The sequence below is a fragment of the Balaenoptera ricei genome, chromosome 11 (genome assembly GCF_028023285.1).
Source record: "Balaenoptera ricei isolate mBalRic1 chromosome 11, mBalRic1.hap2, whole genome shotgun sequence".
Classification (NCBI taxonomy): Eukaryota; Metazoa; Chordata; class Mammalia; order Artiodactyla; family Balaenopteridae; genus Balaenoptera; species Balaenoptera ricei.
In genome coordinates this window covers 39,182,967-39,202,240 of record NC_082649.1, presented here as the reverse complement: position 1 = coordinate 39,202,240, position 19,274 = coordinate 39,182,967, and the positions used below count along the sequence as shown (strand labels likewise).

Genomic DNA, 19,274 nt, shown 5'->3' with positions numbered 1-19,274 from the left:
CACTTACACCAGTTCCACGGACGTAACCCGGAATGCATGGCCACCCTACACTAACTCACAATAACCGGTGAGTGCAGGGTTCGGATCCAGCGCCGCCAGAACCCCGTGCCTAAGCATGGCGCCAAGCATAGTTCAAGCTCAATGAACGTCTGTCGAATGAACGAGTGAACGGAACCTGTCCTGCCCTTCGCTTCTTGGAGCATCAGCGAGTGAAGAAGCAAAGATTGACAAGGCCGCCCACGCCGCCTCCCCACCCGCACCCGTGACACAAAGTCTCTAGCAGTCTCCTTTCGCTAAGGTCTCATCTTCTCCAGCCCGCGTCCCCGCCCCTGGTTGCCTTGGAAACAGTGACGTGTACGCGAGGGGCGTGACCTCTCTCCATCCTCTCCCGGAGACCCGGGCCCCTTCTTATCCCAACCCGGGGAGAGTATGAGGTTGGGGTCCTCGACCCTGCTGATCCACGCCGGGCCTGGAGCTAACCCTGCCCACCTGGTCCCCCCCTCGGGCGCGGGACTCGCCGGATTGCGGGCACCCCATCCCCAGCCCACCCGGCACCGGTGAGCTGGCGGGGTCCGGAGAACGCCGGCTTCAGTTCCTGGGATCACTCTTCACCCCTTCACTCCCGACAGGCCAGTGGATCCGGAGAACCGAGGCCCAGCGCTCAGCCTAGGCCCGCTTCTTCCCGGGCAGCCCCCGGGCGTGCTCCGTGTCCTGGGGGTGGGCGGGAAGGGTAGGACCCCAGGGCGCGCCGAGCCCCGCGGAGCGCGGGAGAGAAGGAGTTAAACAAGGTGCCGGCGCCGGGCGCGGCGGGAGTGGGGGATGGGAGCGAAGGGAAAGTGAGGGCGGGGGCGGGGGTGGGGGGGGACCGGAGCGAAAGAACATCCTGTGCCCGCCGCCGGATGCGCCGGGGGGAGAGGTGCGGGGGGTGGTGGGCGGGGAGTAGTCCGGGGAGGGAGGGCAAGATGGGGGGAGGCTCGGGGCGGGGAAAGGCGCGGCCTCCGCCCCACAGTCGGAAATCCTTCTGTGAGGGCGCCGCCCCCTCCGCTCCCCGGGTTTGCCGCGTTTCTTCCAGTCCCCACTCCTTCGCCGGAGTCACGAGCTACCGAGAGGCCCCCCAGTCTGGTCCTGGGCCGGGGTAAGCACGAGCTGGGGAGGGCACGGTCCTGGAGAGCGTGGGATCCCTGTCAGGGCACGGGCTGTCCCCCAGACTTTCATCTCTCGGCTTTCTGGCTTTCTGCGGGGGCAGCTCGCACGTGCTGAGCTTCCGCTGTTCACCGAGAGTCACAACGTACATTCTCTCATTCAGTTCTGACAGCGCACTTCCGTGTAGTAGGCAGGTTTTCCGGAGGAGGAAACTGAGACTCAGATCATGGAACTTGCCTAAACCAAGCTCGTCGAACTCCAACGGGCTTTTCATTAGAGAGTAGGCTAATTTCCCCTTAGCTTCTCCTGTGCATGCAAGCGCCGGGCCCCTCCGGGGTCCCCCTCCTTAACGGCCTACTTGCACAGTAGGTCCCCAATAGCGTGTTAGGCTCCTCTAATTAACTAGGCTGAAACACCCATTACCAGAGTCCTGATAGAAGAAGCAGGTAGTCTGAGGGTTTTACAGGTGGGAGGATGGTTTTCAGGAACAAAGTAGCTCGGGGGAACGGGCTGGATCCCCGTAGCGCTCCTGGTTTAGGAATTTGATGGGGGAGGGGGGTTCAAAGAGGGCTCCAAAGTTGTTCAAGGCAAGTAAATGGGTTACAGGAGTTGAGATTGATTAGCTTGAAGACGACCAGAGTGGGAAGGGTAGAGGGTGAATGGAAGGGGCTGAATAATGTGCCTTTCAGGCCTCACCGTCTGTGTGCTCACTGCCTTGCCACGCCCAACATTTTTGTCCAGGTGAAACCTGCTTATAATAGTAATTATTATTGTCACGTTTGGTGAGCTCTGTGTGCTGGGCACTGTTCCAAGTATTTAATCCTCTCAAACCCAAGAGGTAGGTATTATTATTCCCATTTTACAGGTGGGGAAAATGAGGCACAAAAAGATGACAAAGCTAGGTCAGTAGCTGAGCTGGTTTTGAACCCCGGCAGTCTGGGTTGAGCCCACGCTCTCACTCACTAAATAAACTGCACCTAACATGATGGGAACATCAGCCTTAAAGGTAGAAAAGCTGGTGCAGATGGCAGAGAGGTGTGTACTAGGGCAGCCCGTGTCCTTTTGCCTTGGTGAGGGCAGGTAAGAAACTTGGGGTTGGCTGTGTGTATATGGAATCTCAGACTTCTCTCTAGCCAATATTCCAAATTTTTGAATTTGACAGAAAAGCAAAATCCAAGTTCTCACAAAGAGCTGCAGCCTTCATTTATGCTCCCTAAGAACATTCACTATCATCTGTTGTCACCATCATTTCACAAAAGCAAGTACATTTTAATTCTCCTCAAAAGAAAACAGACATCATCTGAATCAAAAGCAGATACTCCTGGGAGCTTCCCTGGTGCTGCAGCAGTTAAGAATCCGCCTGCCAATGCAGGGGACAGGGGTTCGAGCCCTGGACCGGGAAGATCCCATATGCCGCGAGCAACTAAGCCCGTGGGCCACGACTACTGAGCCTGCGCTCTAGAGCCCACGAGCCACAACTACTGAAGCCCACGTGCCTAGAGCCCGTGCTCCGCAATAAGAAGCCGCCGCAATGAGAAGCCTGCGTGCCGCAATGAAGAGTAGACCCCACTCACCGCAACTAGAGAAGCCCGAGACCCCGCACAGCCAAAAATAAATAAATAAATTTAAAACAAAAAACAAAAGCAGTTACTCCAAAGAAAGGACAGTCCTTGACTTTCCACCAATGAATACACATTCCTTTTTTTTTTTTAAATCGTGCTGTGGACTAGCAAAAATGTCACACTGGGGATGCCTCTGCTTCTAATGCATCCAAAACATTTGAGGGCAGAACCCAAAGGAATGGACTTAGGTATATATAGCAAGAGGGAGTTAAGTCAGAGCCAAGAAAGAACTCTCCTTCTTTGGAGATCTTTAAAGAGCAGGTGAGTACTGCATTTGCTTAGAACGTGAGGGTTGCAGGATCAGCTCCATGGACTGGGGAGGCCAGTAGCTCTGGGTTCCGCCTCAGAGAAGGACCAATCCTCAGATCCACCAGGGGAGCCTTGGAACCGAAAACAGTCCCTTCAGGCAGCCATTTTCTGCCCGGAGTTCATGGAGCTTGATAGGTGGTCCCATGGTAGTGGGGGGGCCTCCAGGGGCCTCTGTCACCCTTCACTACAGGGAGTCCGTGTAGTCACCCACTGTTGGGCTGCACCCTGCAGGCCTGTAAGCCTTATAGTTGCCCAGCCTTAGACTGAAGAAAGAGCCCGGGACAGCAACAGAGACATTCATGGTGCCGAATTCATGCCGGCGAGGCAGTATAAGAACAGCCCACAGGGTTAATATAATGGTGCCTTTCTCCAGTGGGAGCCTGGATTAACTACCTTAGTAGTCTTAGGTGGGGCCAGGTATAAACCAGGTGAAATCTGTAAATCCCTTTCCAATCCTATTCCCCATGGGACAGCAAACGCAAACCACCAGAGATTTACCTGCCAGTCCCAGGACCATTTGATAGTGTGTTCCTCTGGGGGTAGATCCTGTAGCGAAGGTAGCGAAGGCAAAAGTGAGTTACTGTCCTGAGAGATAGTTGGCAGCGGTCTTTCGGTGGTCAACAGTTGAACTTGGATTGTATTGACTAGTTGCCTCTGGGTTAACATGGCCCTGGGATGATTGCTCCTGGGATGTTCAGCTACAGTTCATAGAGCTTGAGTGAACCTCTGGTCCACCTGTTGAGAGAGCGGGTTTTCATCTCAATTGTTAAGTAATCCTTTCATCCTTTCCATTAGCCTGGCAGCAGTGGGGTCGTAAAGCAGGTGGAAATGCCAGTGTGTGTCATTTTTATCAGCCCATTCCTGAACTTCATGACTGGTAAAGTGGATTCCTTTGTCACTATTGATGTCCGTGGGGTCCTGTATACACACAGCTGTCCTAGACCCCAAATAGTGGTTTTTTGCATCGCTAGATGACTCGGGTAGGCCTTTTGTAATGTCTTCCACCTGTTGTAAGCTGCATATAGCTGTTGTTCCATCATACTGTATATCATTGCTCTGCCTGCTTCCATAGCAGGGGTCAGAAGCCCAAGGGTACTCTTATTTTGCTGTAGCACAGACCCCAACCAAACTTTTCCAGGTTACTGGCCATGTCCAATTCACAAGACTGTCCCTGAATTAATATCCCCTAAAGCCTGTGTCTAATTGTTTAGGGGTGAGAGGCTGGGGGTACGCTTGTCTTTTGTAGATAATCCAGGTCCTTGCGTTTGGTCTGTATTCACCAGCCATCCCCGTGCAGTCAGATGAGCCACCAGCATAGGGCTGCTACTTTTAAACTGGAAAGAGACTCTGAAGTTAACAGAGTGGAAGAGAATCAATATAATGGAAGAGAAAGACACCTCTCATGGTAGTCAGCTGCCACAGGGCCCCATAGGCTAGTGGACGGCCACCTCAGGATCACCCCTGCAACCTTCCATTCCCTGTCCTTACTTCACGACATCTCGGTAGCTTCTTCAGCCTCCTGGCCGGCTCCCCAGTCGTTGGGCTGCACCGTGCAGTCCTGAAAGCCTTGTAGTTGCCCAGCCTCAAGATTGAAGAAAGAGTCTGGAGACAGCGACAAAGACATCAGTGGTTTATTGGACAGGGGTGTCTTAAGCAAAAGGTTAAGACCCACCGATTATGGCAACACCCCACCGATTATGGCTGGCAGGCAGGCAGGCCATGGCAGAAATCTTCGCTACTCGGGGGGAGAAGGAGGCTACTATTTATAGGGAGAATTGACGTCAGGTTGGCTTATCAGTTACCAGGGAAACCAGCTGGGGCACATCCGTCACAGCCCCTCAGATTAACGACCATCACGAGGGCAGATGTTTCCCTTTAATAAATTAGCAGGTAGAGCAGGGATTAAATCAGTCGCTAGCTGGGGCAGGGGGCAAACATGTTCACATGAGTAGGGTGCAGGTGGAACGGACTGGTCGAGCAGAGGATGTACAAAGAGCAAGAGAACAGCCATCTTGAATGGCCTGACCATACATCCACCTTGGGGCTGTGTAGAGTGCCAGGAATGACCCTTGAGGAGGGCTGGGGATGGGAGGGAAGAAAGGAAGAGAATGGCCCCTGGGAATGTTGCCTGCAGCCTAGGGTGACATGGACGAAGGCTCTGAGTGGACAGACCTGGCTGGCCGCAGCATCCTTGGGGATGCCGTCTCCCTATTTCCCCACCTCCTGCAAACCCAGGTGCAGCCCACGGCCCAGAGCCTTCCAATAGGAGCTCAAGACCAGGCAGCTGAAGCCCTGTTCTGGTGCATCTACGCTCAGTGCTGGCTCTGGGTCTGAGCCTGGCTTGGGCTCCTCCCTGCTCTGTACCGGAAGGTGAGGCCAGAGGGTGTGGGGACACTGGGGGTGGGGGGAGGAGAAGAAGGGAAGGGTCTGGTCTCACCTGCCCCATCCTAGTGGTGGAGACTGAGGCCTCCAAAGTTGGGTTCTCATACTCCAGGGTGGTGGCATTTTCTGACTCCAGAGGAGGCCTCAAAGCCCATCCCACCCTGTGTGTATGTTGTGGGGTATGGGGTATGATACACCCAGATTTAGGCCGCCATGGTTTAATGGCACAGACCTACGCCAGGTTTAACCCTGGAGATTTAGAATGCTAAACCTGGATCCCCTCAGGTTACAAATACAGAAACTGAGGTCGAGGCAAGGGCAGTCCCCTTCTCCTCCAGAGTCACACTGGTTAAATGGGCCTGGAGCCCCCGTATCCAGATTCTCTGACATTGTTCTCTCTTCAAGTCCTCAAAGAATGACAGAAGTCATAACTTGAGCATCTACTAAGTGCAGGACTCTGTGCTGGATGTTGGAGACCCAGAGACAACTGCCCTCGGGAGCTTTTGGTCAACAGGTAAATATACACAGAGAGGAACATGCAGATGCTGGAAAATGATGAATTTGCCTTGAGACTCTGCAAAACTTTGTAAGGTACTTGCCTCCTCTTCATCCTGTGATGGAAGCGGGGAGGCCCTGCCTGCAGAAATGCCCCAAGGCTCAGAAGTGGATCTATGGTGAAGAGATCAAAGAGGGGGGGACAAGGGAAGTGAGGGAACAGGGCTGCCAGTGGGCATACCCCAACCCCCCCAAAACTTCCAAAGGCCCCCGTCCATAAATTGGGCCTCTGCTGCCATCTAATGGAGGAAAGGTAGCCTCTGGAGCCGCCTGCTGGGGCCCCACCAACCTGGCTCCCCTAAAAAAGAGGGATGTGAAGGACCTTCCTGCCCACAGACCTTTTATTCCCCTGGAGTCTTAAGCTTTGTTTCCTGCAGCCTCTGAAGCTCCCTGGCTGCCCCGTTTCCCGACCACCACCCTCCATCCCACTGTTTCCCCAGTTTCCTTTGTTGCCCAGGTTCTGATTCTGGTGCCCTGGTTCCTGGCCCTGCTAGAGTTCTGGTTCCGGAAGGCCTTTGCTAGGTGCCTCGGGCATGTACTGCATCCCCCAGCGCCTGGGGCAAATGGACATCTGCAAAGGTGTAGTGAGCCTGGCCACAGCCGCTGGGGCCATCTACCTGCTCTACAAGGCCATCAGGGCCGGCATAAAATGTCAACCACCCCTCTGCTCTGCCTCACCCATCTGCGTCGCCCGTGAGTGTCCCCGCCCTGGGGAGAGGGCTCGGCCCCAGGAGGTACCTACTCCCCAGGTCTCCTGTGTGGGAGGGCCCCAAGGGGACTCCACGTTCCTCTCTCCTTCCCCTTTCTCACCTCCATCTCCCTCAGAGCCACCCTAGAGATGCTAGCGCAGGCTCCCCAGGTAGTGGGTGGCACCAAGTGCCTCCTCAGGAGTCATCTGGCAGGTTTCTAAATTCTACATTCACTCTGGCATCCAGGAGCCACTGCTTGGAAACTTGGCATCAGCAGTTCTCCCCAAGGGAAAATTGGGGGACCTACATTCTCAGAGCCTCCACTAGTCCCTATGACAACTTTGTGCAAAGTAGAGAAAGGAACCCCTTCTGCAAGACTTTGTATTGCCATCTGCTGGAATATCATTGCCATATACCAATTATGATGAAATACTACATATTACTGCCATATGCCAGAAAGTTGTTATAGTAAACATACAAAAGTTTTTTGCTTACGATATGAACAATACAGCATTAGATGTGGTGCCCTTGTGCAGTACACACCCTGTTCAACTGTACATGGTGGTCCTACATATAGCAAGAAGTCTTTTCTTCAGAAAAGGCAAGGCAGCCTTGTCCCCAGGTCCCTCTCCCACCGCTTCCCAAACCCCGTCTTTCATCACTTCTGAGTCCACAGCCTGAACTGGGCTGGGGTGGCTGTCTAGGCCTGGCAATCGAGCGAGAGCAGCGCGGGCGGGACTCAGGTGAGCTCCGGAGGCTCCTCAACTCCTTGGAGTGCAAACAGGATGAGTACGCCAAGAGCATGATCCTGCACAGTATCACGCGCTGCGTGTACTTGCTGGAGTCCGAGGTGAGGGAAGGGAAGCAGGAGGTCCTTCCCAGCCAGCCTGGCCCCTGGGGGCTACATCTGTCCCCCTTCCCCCTTGAGTAGCCAGACTGTGTCCTGGGACCTCTCTCTGGCTGATGGCGGGAGGGGTTGTGTTGAGGGGTTTTGGTGACATGGGGGGGGTGGGGGGACCAGGACACCCACTTCTCCCGCCTCTTCTGTCTCTCCTGGCACACTCTAGGCCTCTACGTGTACTAATGATGACATCACGTTGGTGGGCTCCATGCTGGATGACAAGGACAACAGTGTCAAAATCCAAGCTCTGAACACACTTAAAGCTTTCTCTGGCATCAGAAAATTCAGGCTGAAAATCCAGGTGGGCCCAGCGACAAGTATGGGGCAGAGCACATAGATGTCCATAAGCCATGGGCCATTTAGTGGGCATAGGATGAATGGTCATGTTCCAGAAGTTTGTTTGGGTCTGAGTTTGTAACCCAGAAATGTGTTTTTCCTTGGAAGTAGGTGGGGAAATGGTGATCAGATTCCCAGTAGGGTCATAAAAGTCTGAATCTCGGGATAAAACTGTGCTAGGTCCCTAGGAGTATCTCTGAACCCCAAACAGCAGAAATTCCCGAAGTTCTTTCTGACAACAGCCAACTCTCTTGACGGCAACTGGGTGTCGTACAATTCAATTCTGACACTATCTACCTGGAGTTAGTACAGACCCCACAGCTTAGGGCTGAGTCCTGTAAGACTGCCCCCCCCCCCACTTCTGATTGACCAGCTGTAGATTTGGAGGTTCCCATGCCCTCTCTCCTCAGGCTTGATAATTCACTAGAACGAGCCACAGAACTCAGGAAAATGCTTTACTTACTCTTACCGGTTTATTATAAAAGATATAACTGCGGAGCAGCCAAATGGAAGAGGTGCATAGGGCAGAGTATGGGGGAAGGGCTTCCATGCCTTCTCCAGGTGTGTCACCCTCCTAGCACCTCGATGTGTTCACCGACCCGGAAGTTCTCCAAACCCTGTCATGTAGGGGTATTTATGGAGGTTTCATTATGTAAGCATAATTGATTAATCATTGGCCATTGGTGATTGAACTCAATCTCTGGTTCCACGCTTCTCCGCAGAGGTCAGGTATGGGGCTGAAAGTTGCCTTGAGTTGCCTCATTTACATAAACTCAGGGATCATGGAAAGGGACTCATTATGAGTAACAAAAACCACTCCTATCAGGAAATTACAAGGAACCCTGTGCCTGGAATCAGGGACAAAGACCAGATATATTATCATACCACACCACCACGCTGTGTTGGTCTGAGGCTGGTGGCTGGGCCACTGATGTCTTCACTACCATCACGCAGAGAAAATATAAGCCACCAAATGTCAGTTCCCCCAACTTCCTGCTACTAGGCCTCCAGGCTTACCTGTTACCCATCCTTTCCTGCTTTCCTGTTGGTGCCATGAAAAAATGGCTTTCTTCCTGTCTGTGTTCAATGTTAGTCTCAGTCCTGGATCCCGTCCGCTTCCCTGAGGGCCTCTCTCCTTGATTAAACTCTGTCTGATATGGCCTCCCCCGGCTCCTTCCCATTAGTGTTCAGCAAGCTCTATTCCTTCCCATCTTAAAAGGCAAAACCAAAAAAACATCTTCCTTGACCTCCAAGTCTCTCTCTAGCAAATGATCTCTCTCCCAAAATATTTTACTTAAAAATAAGTAAAATATTCAAAACTTGCAAACATGTTATGCGTGTATGGTAGAAAGAATAACAATAAAACAAAACACACGTAATCAGAACCCAGGCTAAGAAATAGAACATGACCAATTGGTTAGATGCCCCAGATGCCCCTCCTTAATCCCCGCCTCCTCCCCCACCAGAGGCAATCATTCCTGTGCATTTTGTTCATCAATTTCTTGATTTTCTTTGTAGTTTTACCATATACACATGTGTCATTATTTTCTAGCAGGGCACAGCAGACAAAAATAGGTAAAATATAGTTGGAATGTTTTTAAGCTTCATGGATCTGGAAGTATGCAGTTTGTATTTTGCGGTTTGCCTTTTGCCTCCAACATGGAAAGATTCGTCCTTATTGATGTGGACTGGTCTGTTTCCTTCTTTTGCACTGCTCTATAGTGTTCTAGTTCATGAATACCCTGCCATCTTATTCATCCAGCTGCCCATGAGTAGGCATTTGAGTTGTTTGCACATTGTGCCATGAGCCTTCTTGTACACATCTCCCTCGTGGACATGGGAGACTTTCTCTAGGACATGTATGCAGGAGTGGGATGGTCGGGTGAAAGGTAGGCCCAGCTTTTCAAGAAGGGCTGTATCAGTTTATACCCTCCACCAGCCCCGCATGAGTGTTTCTGGTGCATCATTTCTTCCCCGACACTTGGTATTTTGGCACTTTAAATTTTTTGCATCAAACTTTTTTGGGGAGGGCTTCCCTGGTGGCGCAGTGGTTAAGAATCTGCCTGCCAATGCAGGGGACACGGGTTCGAGCCCTGGTCCAGGAAGATCCCACATGCCACGGAGCAACTAAGCCCGTGCGCCACAACTACTGAGCCTGCGCTCTAGAGCCCATGAGCCACAACTACTGAGCCCACATGCCACAAATGCTGAGGCCGCACGCCTGGAGCCCATGCCCTGCAACAAGAGAAGCCACCACGATGAGAAGCCTGCGCACCGCAACGAAGAGTAGCCTCCGCTCGCCGCAACTAGAGAAAACTCACGCGCAGCAACGAAGACCCAACGCAGCCAAAAAGAAAGAAAGAAAGAAAGAATTTAACAACAAAAACAAAAAAAACACTTTTCTGGGGAAAAAAAGGTCTCTAGGTCTCCACTTGCCGGCTGCCTCTACTTTATCCCTCGACCCTCTCAGTTGCCCTAAGGCTGTGATTCTCAAGCATATCAGAATTGCCTGGAAAGCTGGTTAAAAAATGAAGATTTCAGGGCATTACATCCAGAGGGTCCAGTTCAACAGGGAAGCTGTGTTTTTCACAAGCTCCGCAGAAGATTCTGATGCACATGGCCTGGGCACCACTGTTCCTTCTTTCCCCACGGTCTGTATCCTGAGGACCTGACCCCTGTTCTCCTCTCTCTGGGTGAATGCAGCCACTCCCTACTGAGGGGTGGGGGCAGGGAGGAGCAGGGTACTATTGGGAATGCTGTGCTCCCCACTCCAGGCTTCTGGCATCCTTCTTACGTGGCTCACAAAGGTACAGCTTGTAAGAGTACCTGCCTTTGGTAATAAGGCCCAAGCATCTTGCAGCTCAAAAGCCAAGATTCCTTTTTTCTTTCAACAAATGTATGTTGAGCACGTACTTTGTGCCCAAGCACTATGCTAGGCACTGGAGACACAGCAGTGAACAGAGTGGGAAAGATCCCTGCCCAGTGGAACTTATATTGTTTGCAAGGCAGGCAATACACAAATAAGTGAAATATATGGTGTTTCATGGGGCAAGTGCTATGGAGAAAAATCAAGAAGGGTGGTAAGGAAGGCTGGCATGGGCGTGGTGTTGCAAGGGGGTGCTGTTGCAATTTCAAAGGAGAAAATCTTTGGGACCTAGGGCTTGATAAAGAGGTCATAGAAATGACACCAAAAGCACAATCTATAAAAGAAAAAATTGATAAATTGGACTTCATCAAAATTAAAAAAACTTTTGCTTTGTGAAAGACCCTGTTAAGAAGATGAAAAGACAAACTGCAGATTGGAAGAAAATATTTGCAAACCACATATCTGACAAAGGACTCATATCTAGATTATATAAAGAACTCCCAAAGCTCAACGTCAAAAACAATAATAATCAATTTAGAAAATGGGCACAAGACATGGAGATATTTCACTGAAGAGGATATACGAATTGCAAATAAGCACATAAAAAATGTTTAACATTTAACTAGCCATTAGGGAAATGCAAATTAGTACCACAATGAGATATTACTATACACCTATTAGATGATTTAAACTCCAAATTAGTGACAATACCAAATGCTGGTGAAGATGTAGAGAAACTGGATCTCTCGTATGTTGCTGATGGGAATGTAAAATGATACACCAGCCACTCTGGAAAATAGTTTGGCAGTTTCTTTAACAAACTCTTTTACCATACAAACCAGCAATTGCACTCTTGGGCATTTATCCTGGAGAAATAAAAACTTACATCTGCCAAAAAACCTGTTCACAGTTGTTCATAGCAGCTTTATTTGTAATGGTCAAAAACTGGAAACAACCAAAATGTCTCTCAGTAGATAAATGATTAAACAAACTGGTAGTCCATACCATGGAACATTACTCAGTAATAAAAAGGAATGAACTATTGATACACATGACCACTTGGATGGATCTCAAGGGCATTATACTGAGTGAAAAAATCAATTTCAGAAGGTTACAAAATGTGATTCCATTTATATAACATTCTCAAAAATGACAAAATTAGAGAGATGGAAAACAGATTAGTGGTTGCCGCTGGTTAGGGCTGGTTTTGATGGGCAGGGCTAAGTGTGACTAATAAGGGACCCACAAGGGAGATCTATGGTGATTCTGATGGAATAATCTGTTGATTGCAATGGTGGTTACATGAAGCTACGTATGTGATAAAATGACATGGAACTATACATACACATTGTGCTAATACCATTTTCCTGGTTTTGATACTGTACTGTAATTATCTAAGATGTAGCTATTGAGGGAAACTGGGTGGAGGGCACATGGGACCTCTCTGTACTGTTTTTGCAACTTCCCATGAATTTATAATTATTTGAAAATAAAAAGTTTAAAAACAAAAAGTGTGTTGCATATTGACAGTGCTAAGGGGAAAAATAAAGGTGGGGATAAGGGAGGCAGGGATGGGAGTGGTGCTGCCATCTTAAAGGAGCCAGTGGTTAGGGAAGGCCTCCCTGAGAAGGTGACATTAAAGCAAAGTCTTGAAGGAAGTAAGAGTGAGCTGTGAATAGCTGAGGAGGGAGAGCATTCTAAGCAGAGGGAACACCATGTGCAAAGACCTAAGATAGGTGTGTACCTGGCATGTTCAGGGAATAGCTAAGGCCATTGTGATGGAAACCATGGGAGCAAAGGAGAGAATAGGAGATGAGGCCAAAGAAATAATGGGGGGAGAGGGACAGATCACGTCAGACCTTGTAAGCCACTGTAAGGACGTTAGCTCTTACCCTGAATGAACTCTTGAGCAGTCCAGCCTGCCTGCTGTTCTGAGAATAGATGCAGGGGACAAGGATGGAAGCAGGGAGAAGGAGCCTATCGCAGAAACCCGGGGGAGAGGTGATGGTGGCTTGGAACAGGGTGGTAGAGGGGGATGCTGAGAAGTGTCTTGACTGTTGGTAGATTTTGAAGGTAGAGCCAACAGGATTTTCTGAAAGATTGGAAAAGGGTGTGAGAGAAAGAAGGGAGTCAAGGAAGAACATAGATTTTTGGTCTGAGTAATTGGAAGGCAGGTGTAACCAACAGCTGAGATAGGAAGGGTAGTGGAAGGAGCAGGTTTGGGAGTGGGAATGTGTTGACTCAGAGGTTTAGTAAGATTCTGGGAAAGAAGTGGAACTGGCACTTGCATATATGAGTCTGGAGTTTAGGGAGAGGTCTGGGCTGGAGATAGAAACTTGAAAGTCATCAGCATATGGATAATTTTTAACACTGAGTCTGTGAGTCTTTAACACTGTATCACTAAGGGAGTGATGAAGATAGAGGAAGAGGTTGGGCAGAAGAACTGGGAAAGAAACATGTGACGGAGAAGCCAAGTGAAGAAAGATTTTCAAGGGGGTGAGAGGGGTCAACTAGGTCAAATAACGTTGAGAGTTAAAGTGGGGAACTGTGGGGTTGGCTCAGTTTTTGTGGGTGGGGGCAGTGAAGAGTGAAGGCAGAGGCTGGGCTAATGTTGAGGATTATCATATAAAAGTAGAAAACCCTTCTCCTCTCCCCCCTCCCTAGGAACACTCCATCAAGGTGCTGGAACTGATCTCCACCATCTGGGACTCGGAGCTGCACATTGCAGGCCTCAGACTCCTCAACAACCTCCCACTGCCTGACTTTGCACATCCACAGCTGCGACGGGTGATGCCTGCCTTGATGGAGATCCTGCAGTCAGACTACATCCTGGCACAGGTGCCTGAGTACCAGAGCCCAGGCCCTGCCCTCCTGACCAGCCCTGGCACAGCACCTAGAGGGAGGAGCAGAGATTTGTCTCTTCCCTGCTCAGGCCCACCTGTCTTCTCATTCTTTACCCTTTCCTTTATTCAGGTGCAAGCCGCGCAATTGCTGAGCAACCTGGCGCAGAAGAACGATCTTCTCTATGACATTCTCAACTGCCAGGTGAGAAAAGAACTGAAAGACGGGCTAATGGATGTGAACTCAGATATTGTGAAAGGAAGAATCGTGGATTCTTCAGACAGACTTAGCCCTCACAGAATCATCTTGTTCCTCTTTCTGCCTCTGCACTAGATACATTGCAAAGCACCCCCTCTTCTGTCCTCCCAATACAATCAGATTTTCCTTTGAGGGACTTTCTGCACTCTGAGAGTCAAGAACACAGGTGACAGAAGTTAATGTAGGTATTTTAACATTAGGGGAAAATTACTTATAACAAAAATAATTATTAGGAATAGACAGGGTCACTACATAATAATAGTTCAGAAGGATAAAGCAACTCTAAACTTACATGAACTTAGTAACATAATCTCAAAAAATATATATGGCAAAACTTGATAGAATTATAAGGAAATCATTTTTTCTTTTTTCAGTTTTATTGAGGTATAATTGACATAAATTTGTAAGGTATTTAAAGCATATGTAGTAAATCAACTATACCCCAATAAAAACTAAATATATATATATATATATATAAAACTTAATTATACTAAAAAAAAGTGTATGTTGTGGTGATTTGGTATACGTTGTGAAAGGATTCCCACCATCTAGTTAATTAACACATCCGTCACCTCACATTTTGTTTGTTTTTGGTGAGAACATTTAAATTCTACTCTCTTAGCAAATTTCAATTATATAATAGTGTTATCAACAGTACTCACCATGTTTGCATTAGACCCTTGGATCTTATTCATCTTTTAGCTGAAAGAATGTACCCTTTTACCAACCTCTCCCTATTTCCCCCACACCCCACCCCAACCCCTGGCAACCACTTTTCTACTGTTTCTGTGAGTTTGTCTTTAAAAAAATTCCACATTTAAGTGATACCATGCAGTATTTGTATTTCTCTGTCTGGCTTATCTCACTTAGCATAATGTCCTCTGGGTCCACCCATATTGTCACAAATGGCAGGATTTCATTCCTACAGCTGAATAATTGGAAAGAAAAATGGACATATCTATCACCACAGTGGAAGATTTGGAAGATTTTAACTATTCTTTCAGCAATTCATACATAAATACCTAAAACTAGTAAGGTTATACTTGCTGCGAATAACACAAATAAGCTTGAGCCATTAGACATATCCAGAACACTCTACAATTAGTAAATGCACATTCCGCTCAAGTACACAAAATATTTACAAAAATCAACCACATGCTAAGCTCTAAAAGTTTGTCTCAACAAATTTCCCTGAATCAATATTATCATATCACTCATGTTTTATGACCACAATGAAATTATGTTAAAGAATGATAATGAAAACTAAAAAATTCCTATACAGTTGGATCTGAAACTTAGGTACATTGGGGAGTTGAGGCAATAGGAGGACGGAGGAACTTTAGAATTTACCTTGGACTTCATCCCTCTCTCCATCCCACTCACAGGTACACTCCAACTTCCTGAACCTGTTCCAGTCCGCACAGCCCGGGAGTCTGCTGCATGAAGTACTGGTGTTTGCAGAGCGGCTGAGTGAGGGCCGGAGTTCACCCCACTACCGCGCCGTGCAGTGGCATTACAATGAACAGTCTGTGCACGAAGCTCTCTTTGGGGATGACTCACGACTGGCAGACCGGCTGCTTGCCCTGGTCATCCACCCCGAGGAGGATATTCAGATCCAGGCCTGCAAAGTCATAGTCAGCCTGCAGTGCCCACAGGATGTGGGAGTCCGGCCCTCCTGCCCGCCCAGTCACTCCTGCTTTAATAATGCGGAATAAAATTATGGAGAGCCAATAAATGAGTATGGGAGAGAAGCTTGAGGGGCAGTGCAGTGTCTCTCCAGGGCCTTCCAGGGTGGGTGTAGATTTCAGCCAGCATAACTTCCTGTCAAAGTGTGGGCCTGTCTCCCCAAATGCATTCCCTGTTTAGTGGACAGACTCCCTTCTCTTGCTGCTTTTATTTATCTATTTTTTTGAGTGATAATTTTTATTGGAGCATAGCTGATTTATAATTTTGTGTTAGTTTCTGCTGTACAGCAAAGTGAATCAGTTATACATATACCTACTCTTTTTTAGATTCTATTTCCATATAGGTCATTACAGAATACTGAGTAGAGTTCCCTGTGCTATACAGTAGGTTCTTTTAATTATCTATTTTATATATAGTAGTGTGTATATGTCAATCCCAATCCCAATCCAATTTATCCCTCCCCCACTCTTGCTGCTTTTAAATTTGAATGGGGAGCCAATGCTTTCAGGGGGTTTCAGGGAGAAGGCAGGTTTGGGGACTAAGGCCAAAGATAATCAACAGGAGACAGTATATAGCACTGGATTACTCAAGATGGGCTGGGCTACACCACAGTAACAATAACCTCCAAATCTTAGTAGATAACCAGGTTTATTTCTTTTTCACACTACTTGCTCCTGGCAGGTCAGTTGGGGGTGGAGGGGCAGGAAAAGTGACTTGCCCAAGGTCACATGACTGGTCTGGGGCAGAAGTAGGATTAGACCCTCCTAATTTTTACTGGGCTTTTTACTTTCATAGTCCTTGGCTCAAGCCCTGTGGGGTGGACCATAGATTCTAAGCCAGAGTCTGTGGCAGTTGAGAAATACCTCAGTGCTTCCAGATTTTAGGGGCCAGTTTAGGACTGAACTATGAGGAAATCTGTCCCTACTGTATCCCTGACCCAGGACCCCATCACTTGAGTGGGTGGATGGTGGGTGGAGGGGTGTTGGTTAGGATGTGCTGATCAGAGAGCCAGTTCTTACTAAGGGATCCTTATCACTATTTCCCAGAGTTTGATTTGTCACCTCTGAGTGGACGGTCACTACTAGATCTGAATCGTCAGCTCTCAGCTTTCTCCTGAGCTCAGGACTGGGGCTACTCCTTCCTGCTACTTGGATACAATGCAGTCACCCCAATGGAATTTGTCAAAAGCCAACATCATCCTCCCCACCCCTCCACAAGCTATCCATGTTCCCATGTCACCAGCGAGGTATGGGGAGTCACCTTAACTTCTCCTCCCTACCACATCCACCCAGTCCTCCAATTCCCGCTGCTACACTATCCCCCATGTCAGGACTTTTGGGAAGTCATTCTCCTACTTCTGTTCTCCATCCTCTCCAGCCCTACACGCTGCAAACTAATCTTAGAACCCCATACTGGGACTTCCCTGGCCGTCCACCGGTTAAGACTCAGCACTTTGGGACTTCCTTGTTGGCGCAGTGGTTAATAATCCGCCTGCCAATGCAGGGGACACGGGTTCGAGCCCTGGTCTGGTAAGATCCCACATGCCACGGAGCAACTAAGCCCGTGTGCCACAACTACTGAGCCTGCACTCTGGAGCCCACAAGCCACAACTACTGAGCCCACGTACCACAACTACTGAGGCCCACGCGCCTAGAGCCCGTGCTCCACAACAAGAGAAGCCACCGCAATGAGAAGCCCGTGCACTGCAAAGAAGAGTAGCCCCCGCTCGCCACAGCTAGAGAAAGCCCGCGTGCAGCAAAGACCCAACGCAGCCATAAATAAATAAATAAATAAATAAATAAATAAATATTTATTTATTTATTTATTTATTAAAAAAAAAAAAAGACTCAGCACTTCCACTGCAGGGGGCGCGGGTTCGATCCCTGGTCAGGAAACTAAGATCCTGCATGCCTCACGGCACGGCCAAAAAATTTTTAAAAAAAAGAACCCCACATTGCACCATCCTCAAAAATCTTCATAGTTTCCCCACTGCCAAAGTGAACTTTTCTCAGCCCCAAATCTAGGTCACATGATCTGACAAGTATAAGAGTAACTACATCAAAAGCAAATAGGATTTTGTCCTGGAAGGTATGGTCACTGGAGCCCTTTTTTCACATAATAGCACCAAATGAATTCACTTTGCATTTAAGGCCCTTCACCATCTGTTCATCTTGCCGGCCACTAACCTAGCAGCTCAACACTCTTCTCCAACCAAACTAGAGCAAACAAGTCACGGCTGACCTAATCCTACCATGTTTGGTCTTGCCCCCGAGGTTTTGATACAAACTTCCCCCTGCCTACAGGGCCCTTCTTTCTCTTTTCCCCTGGGCTGTGTCCCCATGCCCTGCTCTGGTCTAGAGTTTTCTTCAACTATACCAGCTTTGGCACTTCCGGCAGCACTTCTCATCTGAGCCTCTCATTTGGCATTTAGCAAATTAAAGCTTGGGTTTTATAAACTTTGTTCTTTTTGCAGTAGGTCCTATCTGACTGCTTATAAAAGCCTTGAAGGAAGAGCCTGCTCTGGATAGGCACATGATAACAATTGGCTGATGATAATGAAAGGAGAGCTGGCAGTGGACAATGAGACGGGGAGGGGTATATTGGTTATTGGTGGCTGTGTAACAAATTCTGACAAAACGTATCAGTCTGGGTCCAATCAAGAGAGAGAAACCACACAGTAATTTGAAGAGGGAGATTTAAAAATAATTTTTACTCCAATCCCCTGTTGTAAATCAGAAAGAATTGGTTAGTAAGGAGTAAAGAGAACTCTAGCAGTTGAATAGCAGACATAGAAGCAGCCCTTCCTCACCCCCAGGACTGAGGCTGAAACAGAGCACCCAGGGAAGAGATATCCACCCCCTACCTCAAGGTTGAAATCCAGACTTTGCTGAGGAGAACACAGCCTGTGGCTCGCTGTATGGCAGAAAAGTCACCGCAGCGTCATACCAGTGGAACTTGCAGAAATCTGCCTCCTTAGATGCCAGGGAAAGTTCTTCATGGGGAGGTGTTGAGCCAAAGGCACTCCACTACAAAACCACCTGAGCAGGGTACAGGAGCCTCCACGTACTGCAGGATCCTGGGGCTGGAGAAACCGTGAGCGCTGCAGGAGCATCCTTGCTGGAGAAGCCACATGCACAGCAGGTGCTGGATGCTGGAGAAGCTGCAGGAGGTGGAGGCACTCTGCTGACACTGCTGCCCAAGGGGTAGTGCCAGGAGGATCTGCTGGCTGCTGGGTGTTGCTGGCTGCTCCAGGAGCTGGGCAATGGTGAAGCTGTTTGCACTGCAGGAGCCTGCCAATCAAGCACACTAGAACAGGGAAGCAGAAAACTTTTCCTCCTGCCATGTCTCTCCAGCTCCTTTCCTCTTAACAATTTAAACCATCAATAAGCACTTGTTCTCTCTCATAGGAATTCGGGAGCATCTTGGCATGGTGGTTCTGATTCAGTCAAGTTGTTCTTGCAGTCAAGCTATATTGGCCAGGATTGCAGTCATCTGGAGACGACTGGGGCTGGAGGATCACTTCCAGGATGGCACACTCATGTGGCTGGCAAGTTGGTGCTGGCAGTTGGCAGGAGGCCTCAGTCTCTCTACATATAGGCATCTTCACAGGGATGTTTGAGCGTACTTGTGACATAGCAGCTGTCTTCTCCTAGAGTGAATCATCCGAGAGAGAGCAGGGCAAAAGC

The 19,274-nt window shown here is 48.8% G+C and overlaps 1 protein-coding gene across 6 annotated transcripts; it reads left to right on the top strand.

Moving 5' to 3' along the window:
* The first annotated feature begins 327 nt into the window (after nucleotides 1-327).
* On the top strand, nucleotides 328-15,659 carry ARMC12 (armadillo repeat containing 12). Of its 6 annotated transcripts, none has more exons than XM_059938830.1 (10): nucleotides 958-1,135; nucleotides 2,306-3,026; nucleotides 5,310-5,444; nucleotides 5,862-5,970; nucleotides 6,506-6,704; nucleotides 7,405-7,550; nucleotides 7,768-7,902; nucleotides 13,468-13,641; nucleotides 13,777-13,848; nucleotides 15,288-15,659. In XM_059938830.1, exons 4-10 carry the CDS (start codon nucleotides 5,923-5,925, stop codon nucleotides 15,615-15,617), a joined length of 1,104 nt encoding a protein of 367 aa, XP_059794813.1. In that variant the 5' UTR covers nucleotides 958-1,135; nucleotides 2,306-3,026; nucleotides 5,310-5,444; nucleotides 5,862-5,922; the 3' UTR covers nucleotides 15,618-15,659. The 6 variants fall into 6 exon arrangements, with proteins under 6 accessions (XP_059794815.1, XP_059794813.1, XP_059794812.1 ...); XM_059938829.1 differs by having other exon boundaries at nucleotides 5,209-5,444; XM_059938832.1 differs by lacking the exon at nucleotides 958-1,135 and adding an exon at nucleotides 328-788 and having other exon boundaries at nucleotides 2,306-5,444.
* Nucleotides 15,660-19,274: the final 3,615 nt, after the last annotated feature.

What these genes read in the sequence shown, in the direction of transcription:
- ARMC12 (XM_059938832.1), top strand. Translation starts at nt 5,923, where the DNA reads ATGTTGGAGACCCAGAGACAACTGCCCTCGGGAGCTTTTGGTCAACAG. An exon ending in TGTACTTGCTGGAGTCCGAG is followed by an intron (nt 7,551 to 7,767) that starts GTGAGGGAAGGG and finishes GGCACACTCTAG; the next exon opens with GCCTCTACGTGTACTAATGA. An exon ending in AATTCAGGCTGAAAATCCAG is followed by an intron (nt 7,903 to 13,467) that starts GTGGGCCCAGCG and finishes CCCCCTCCCTAG; the next exon opens with GAACACTCCATCAAGGTGCT.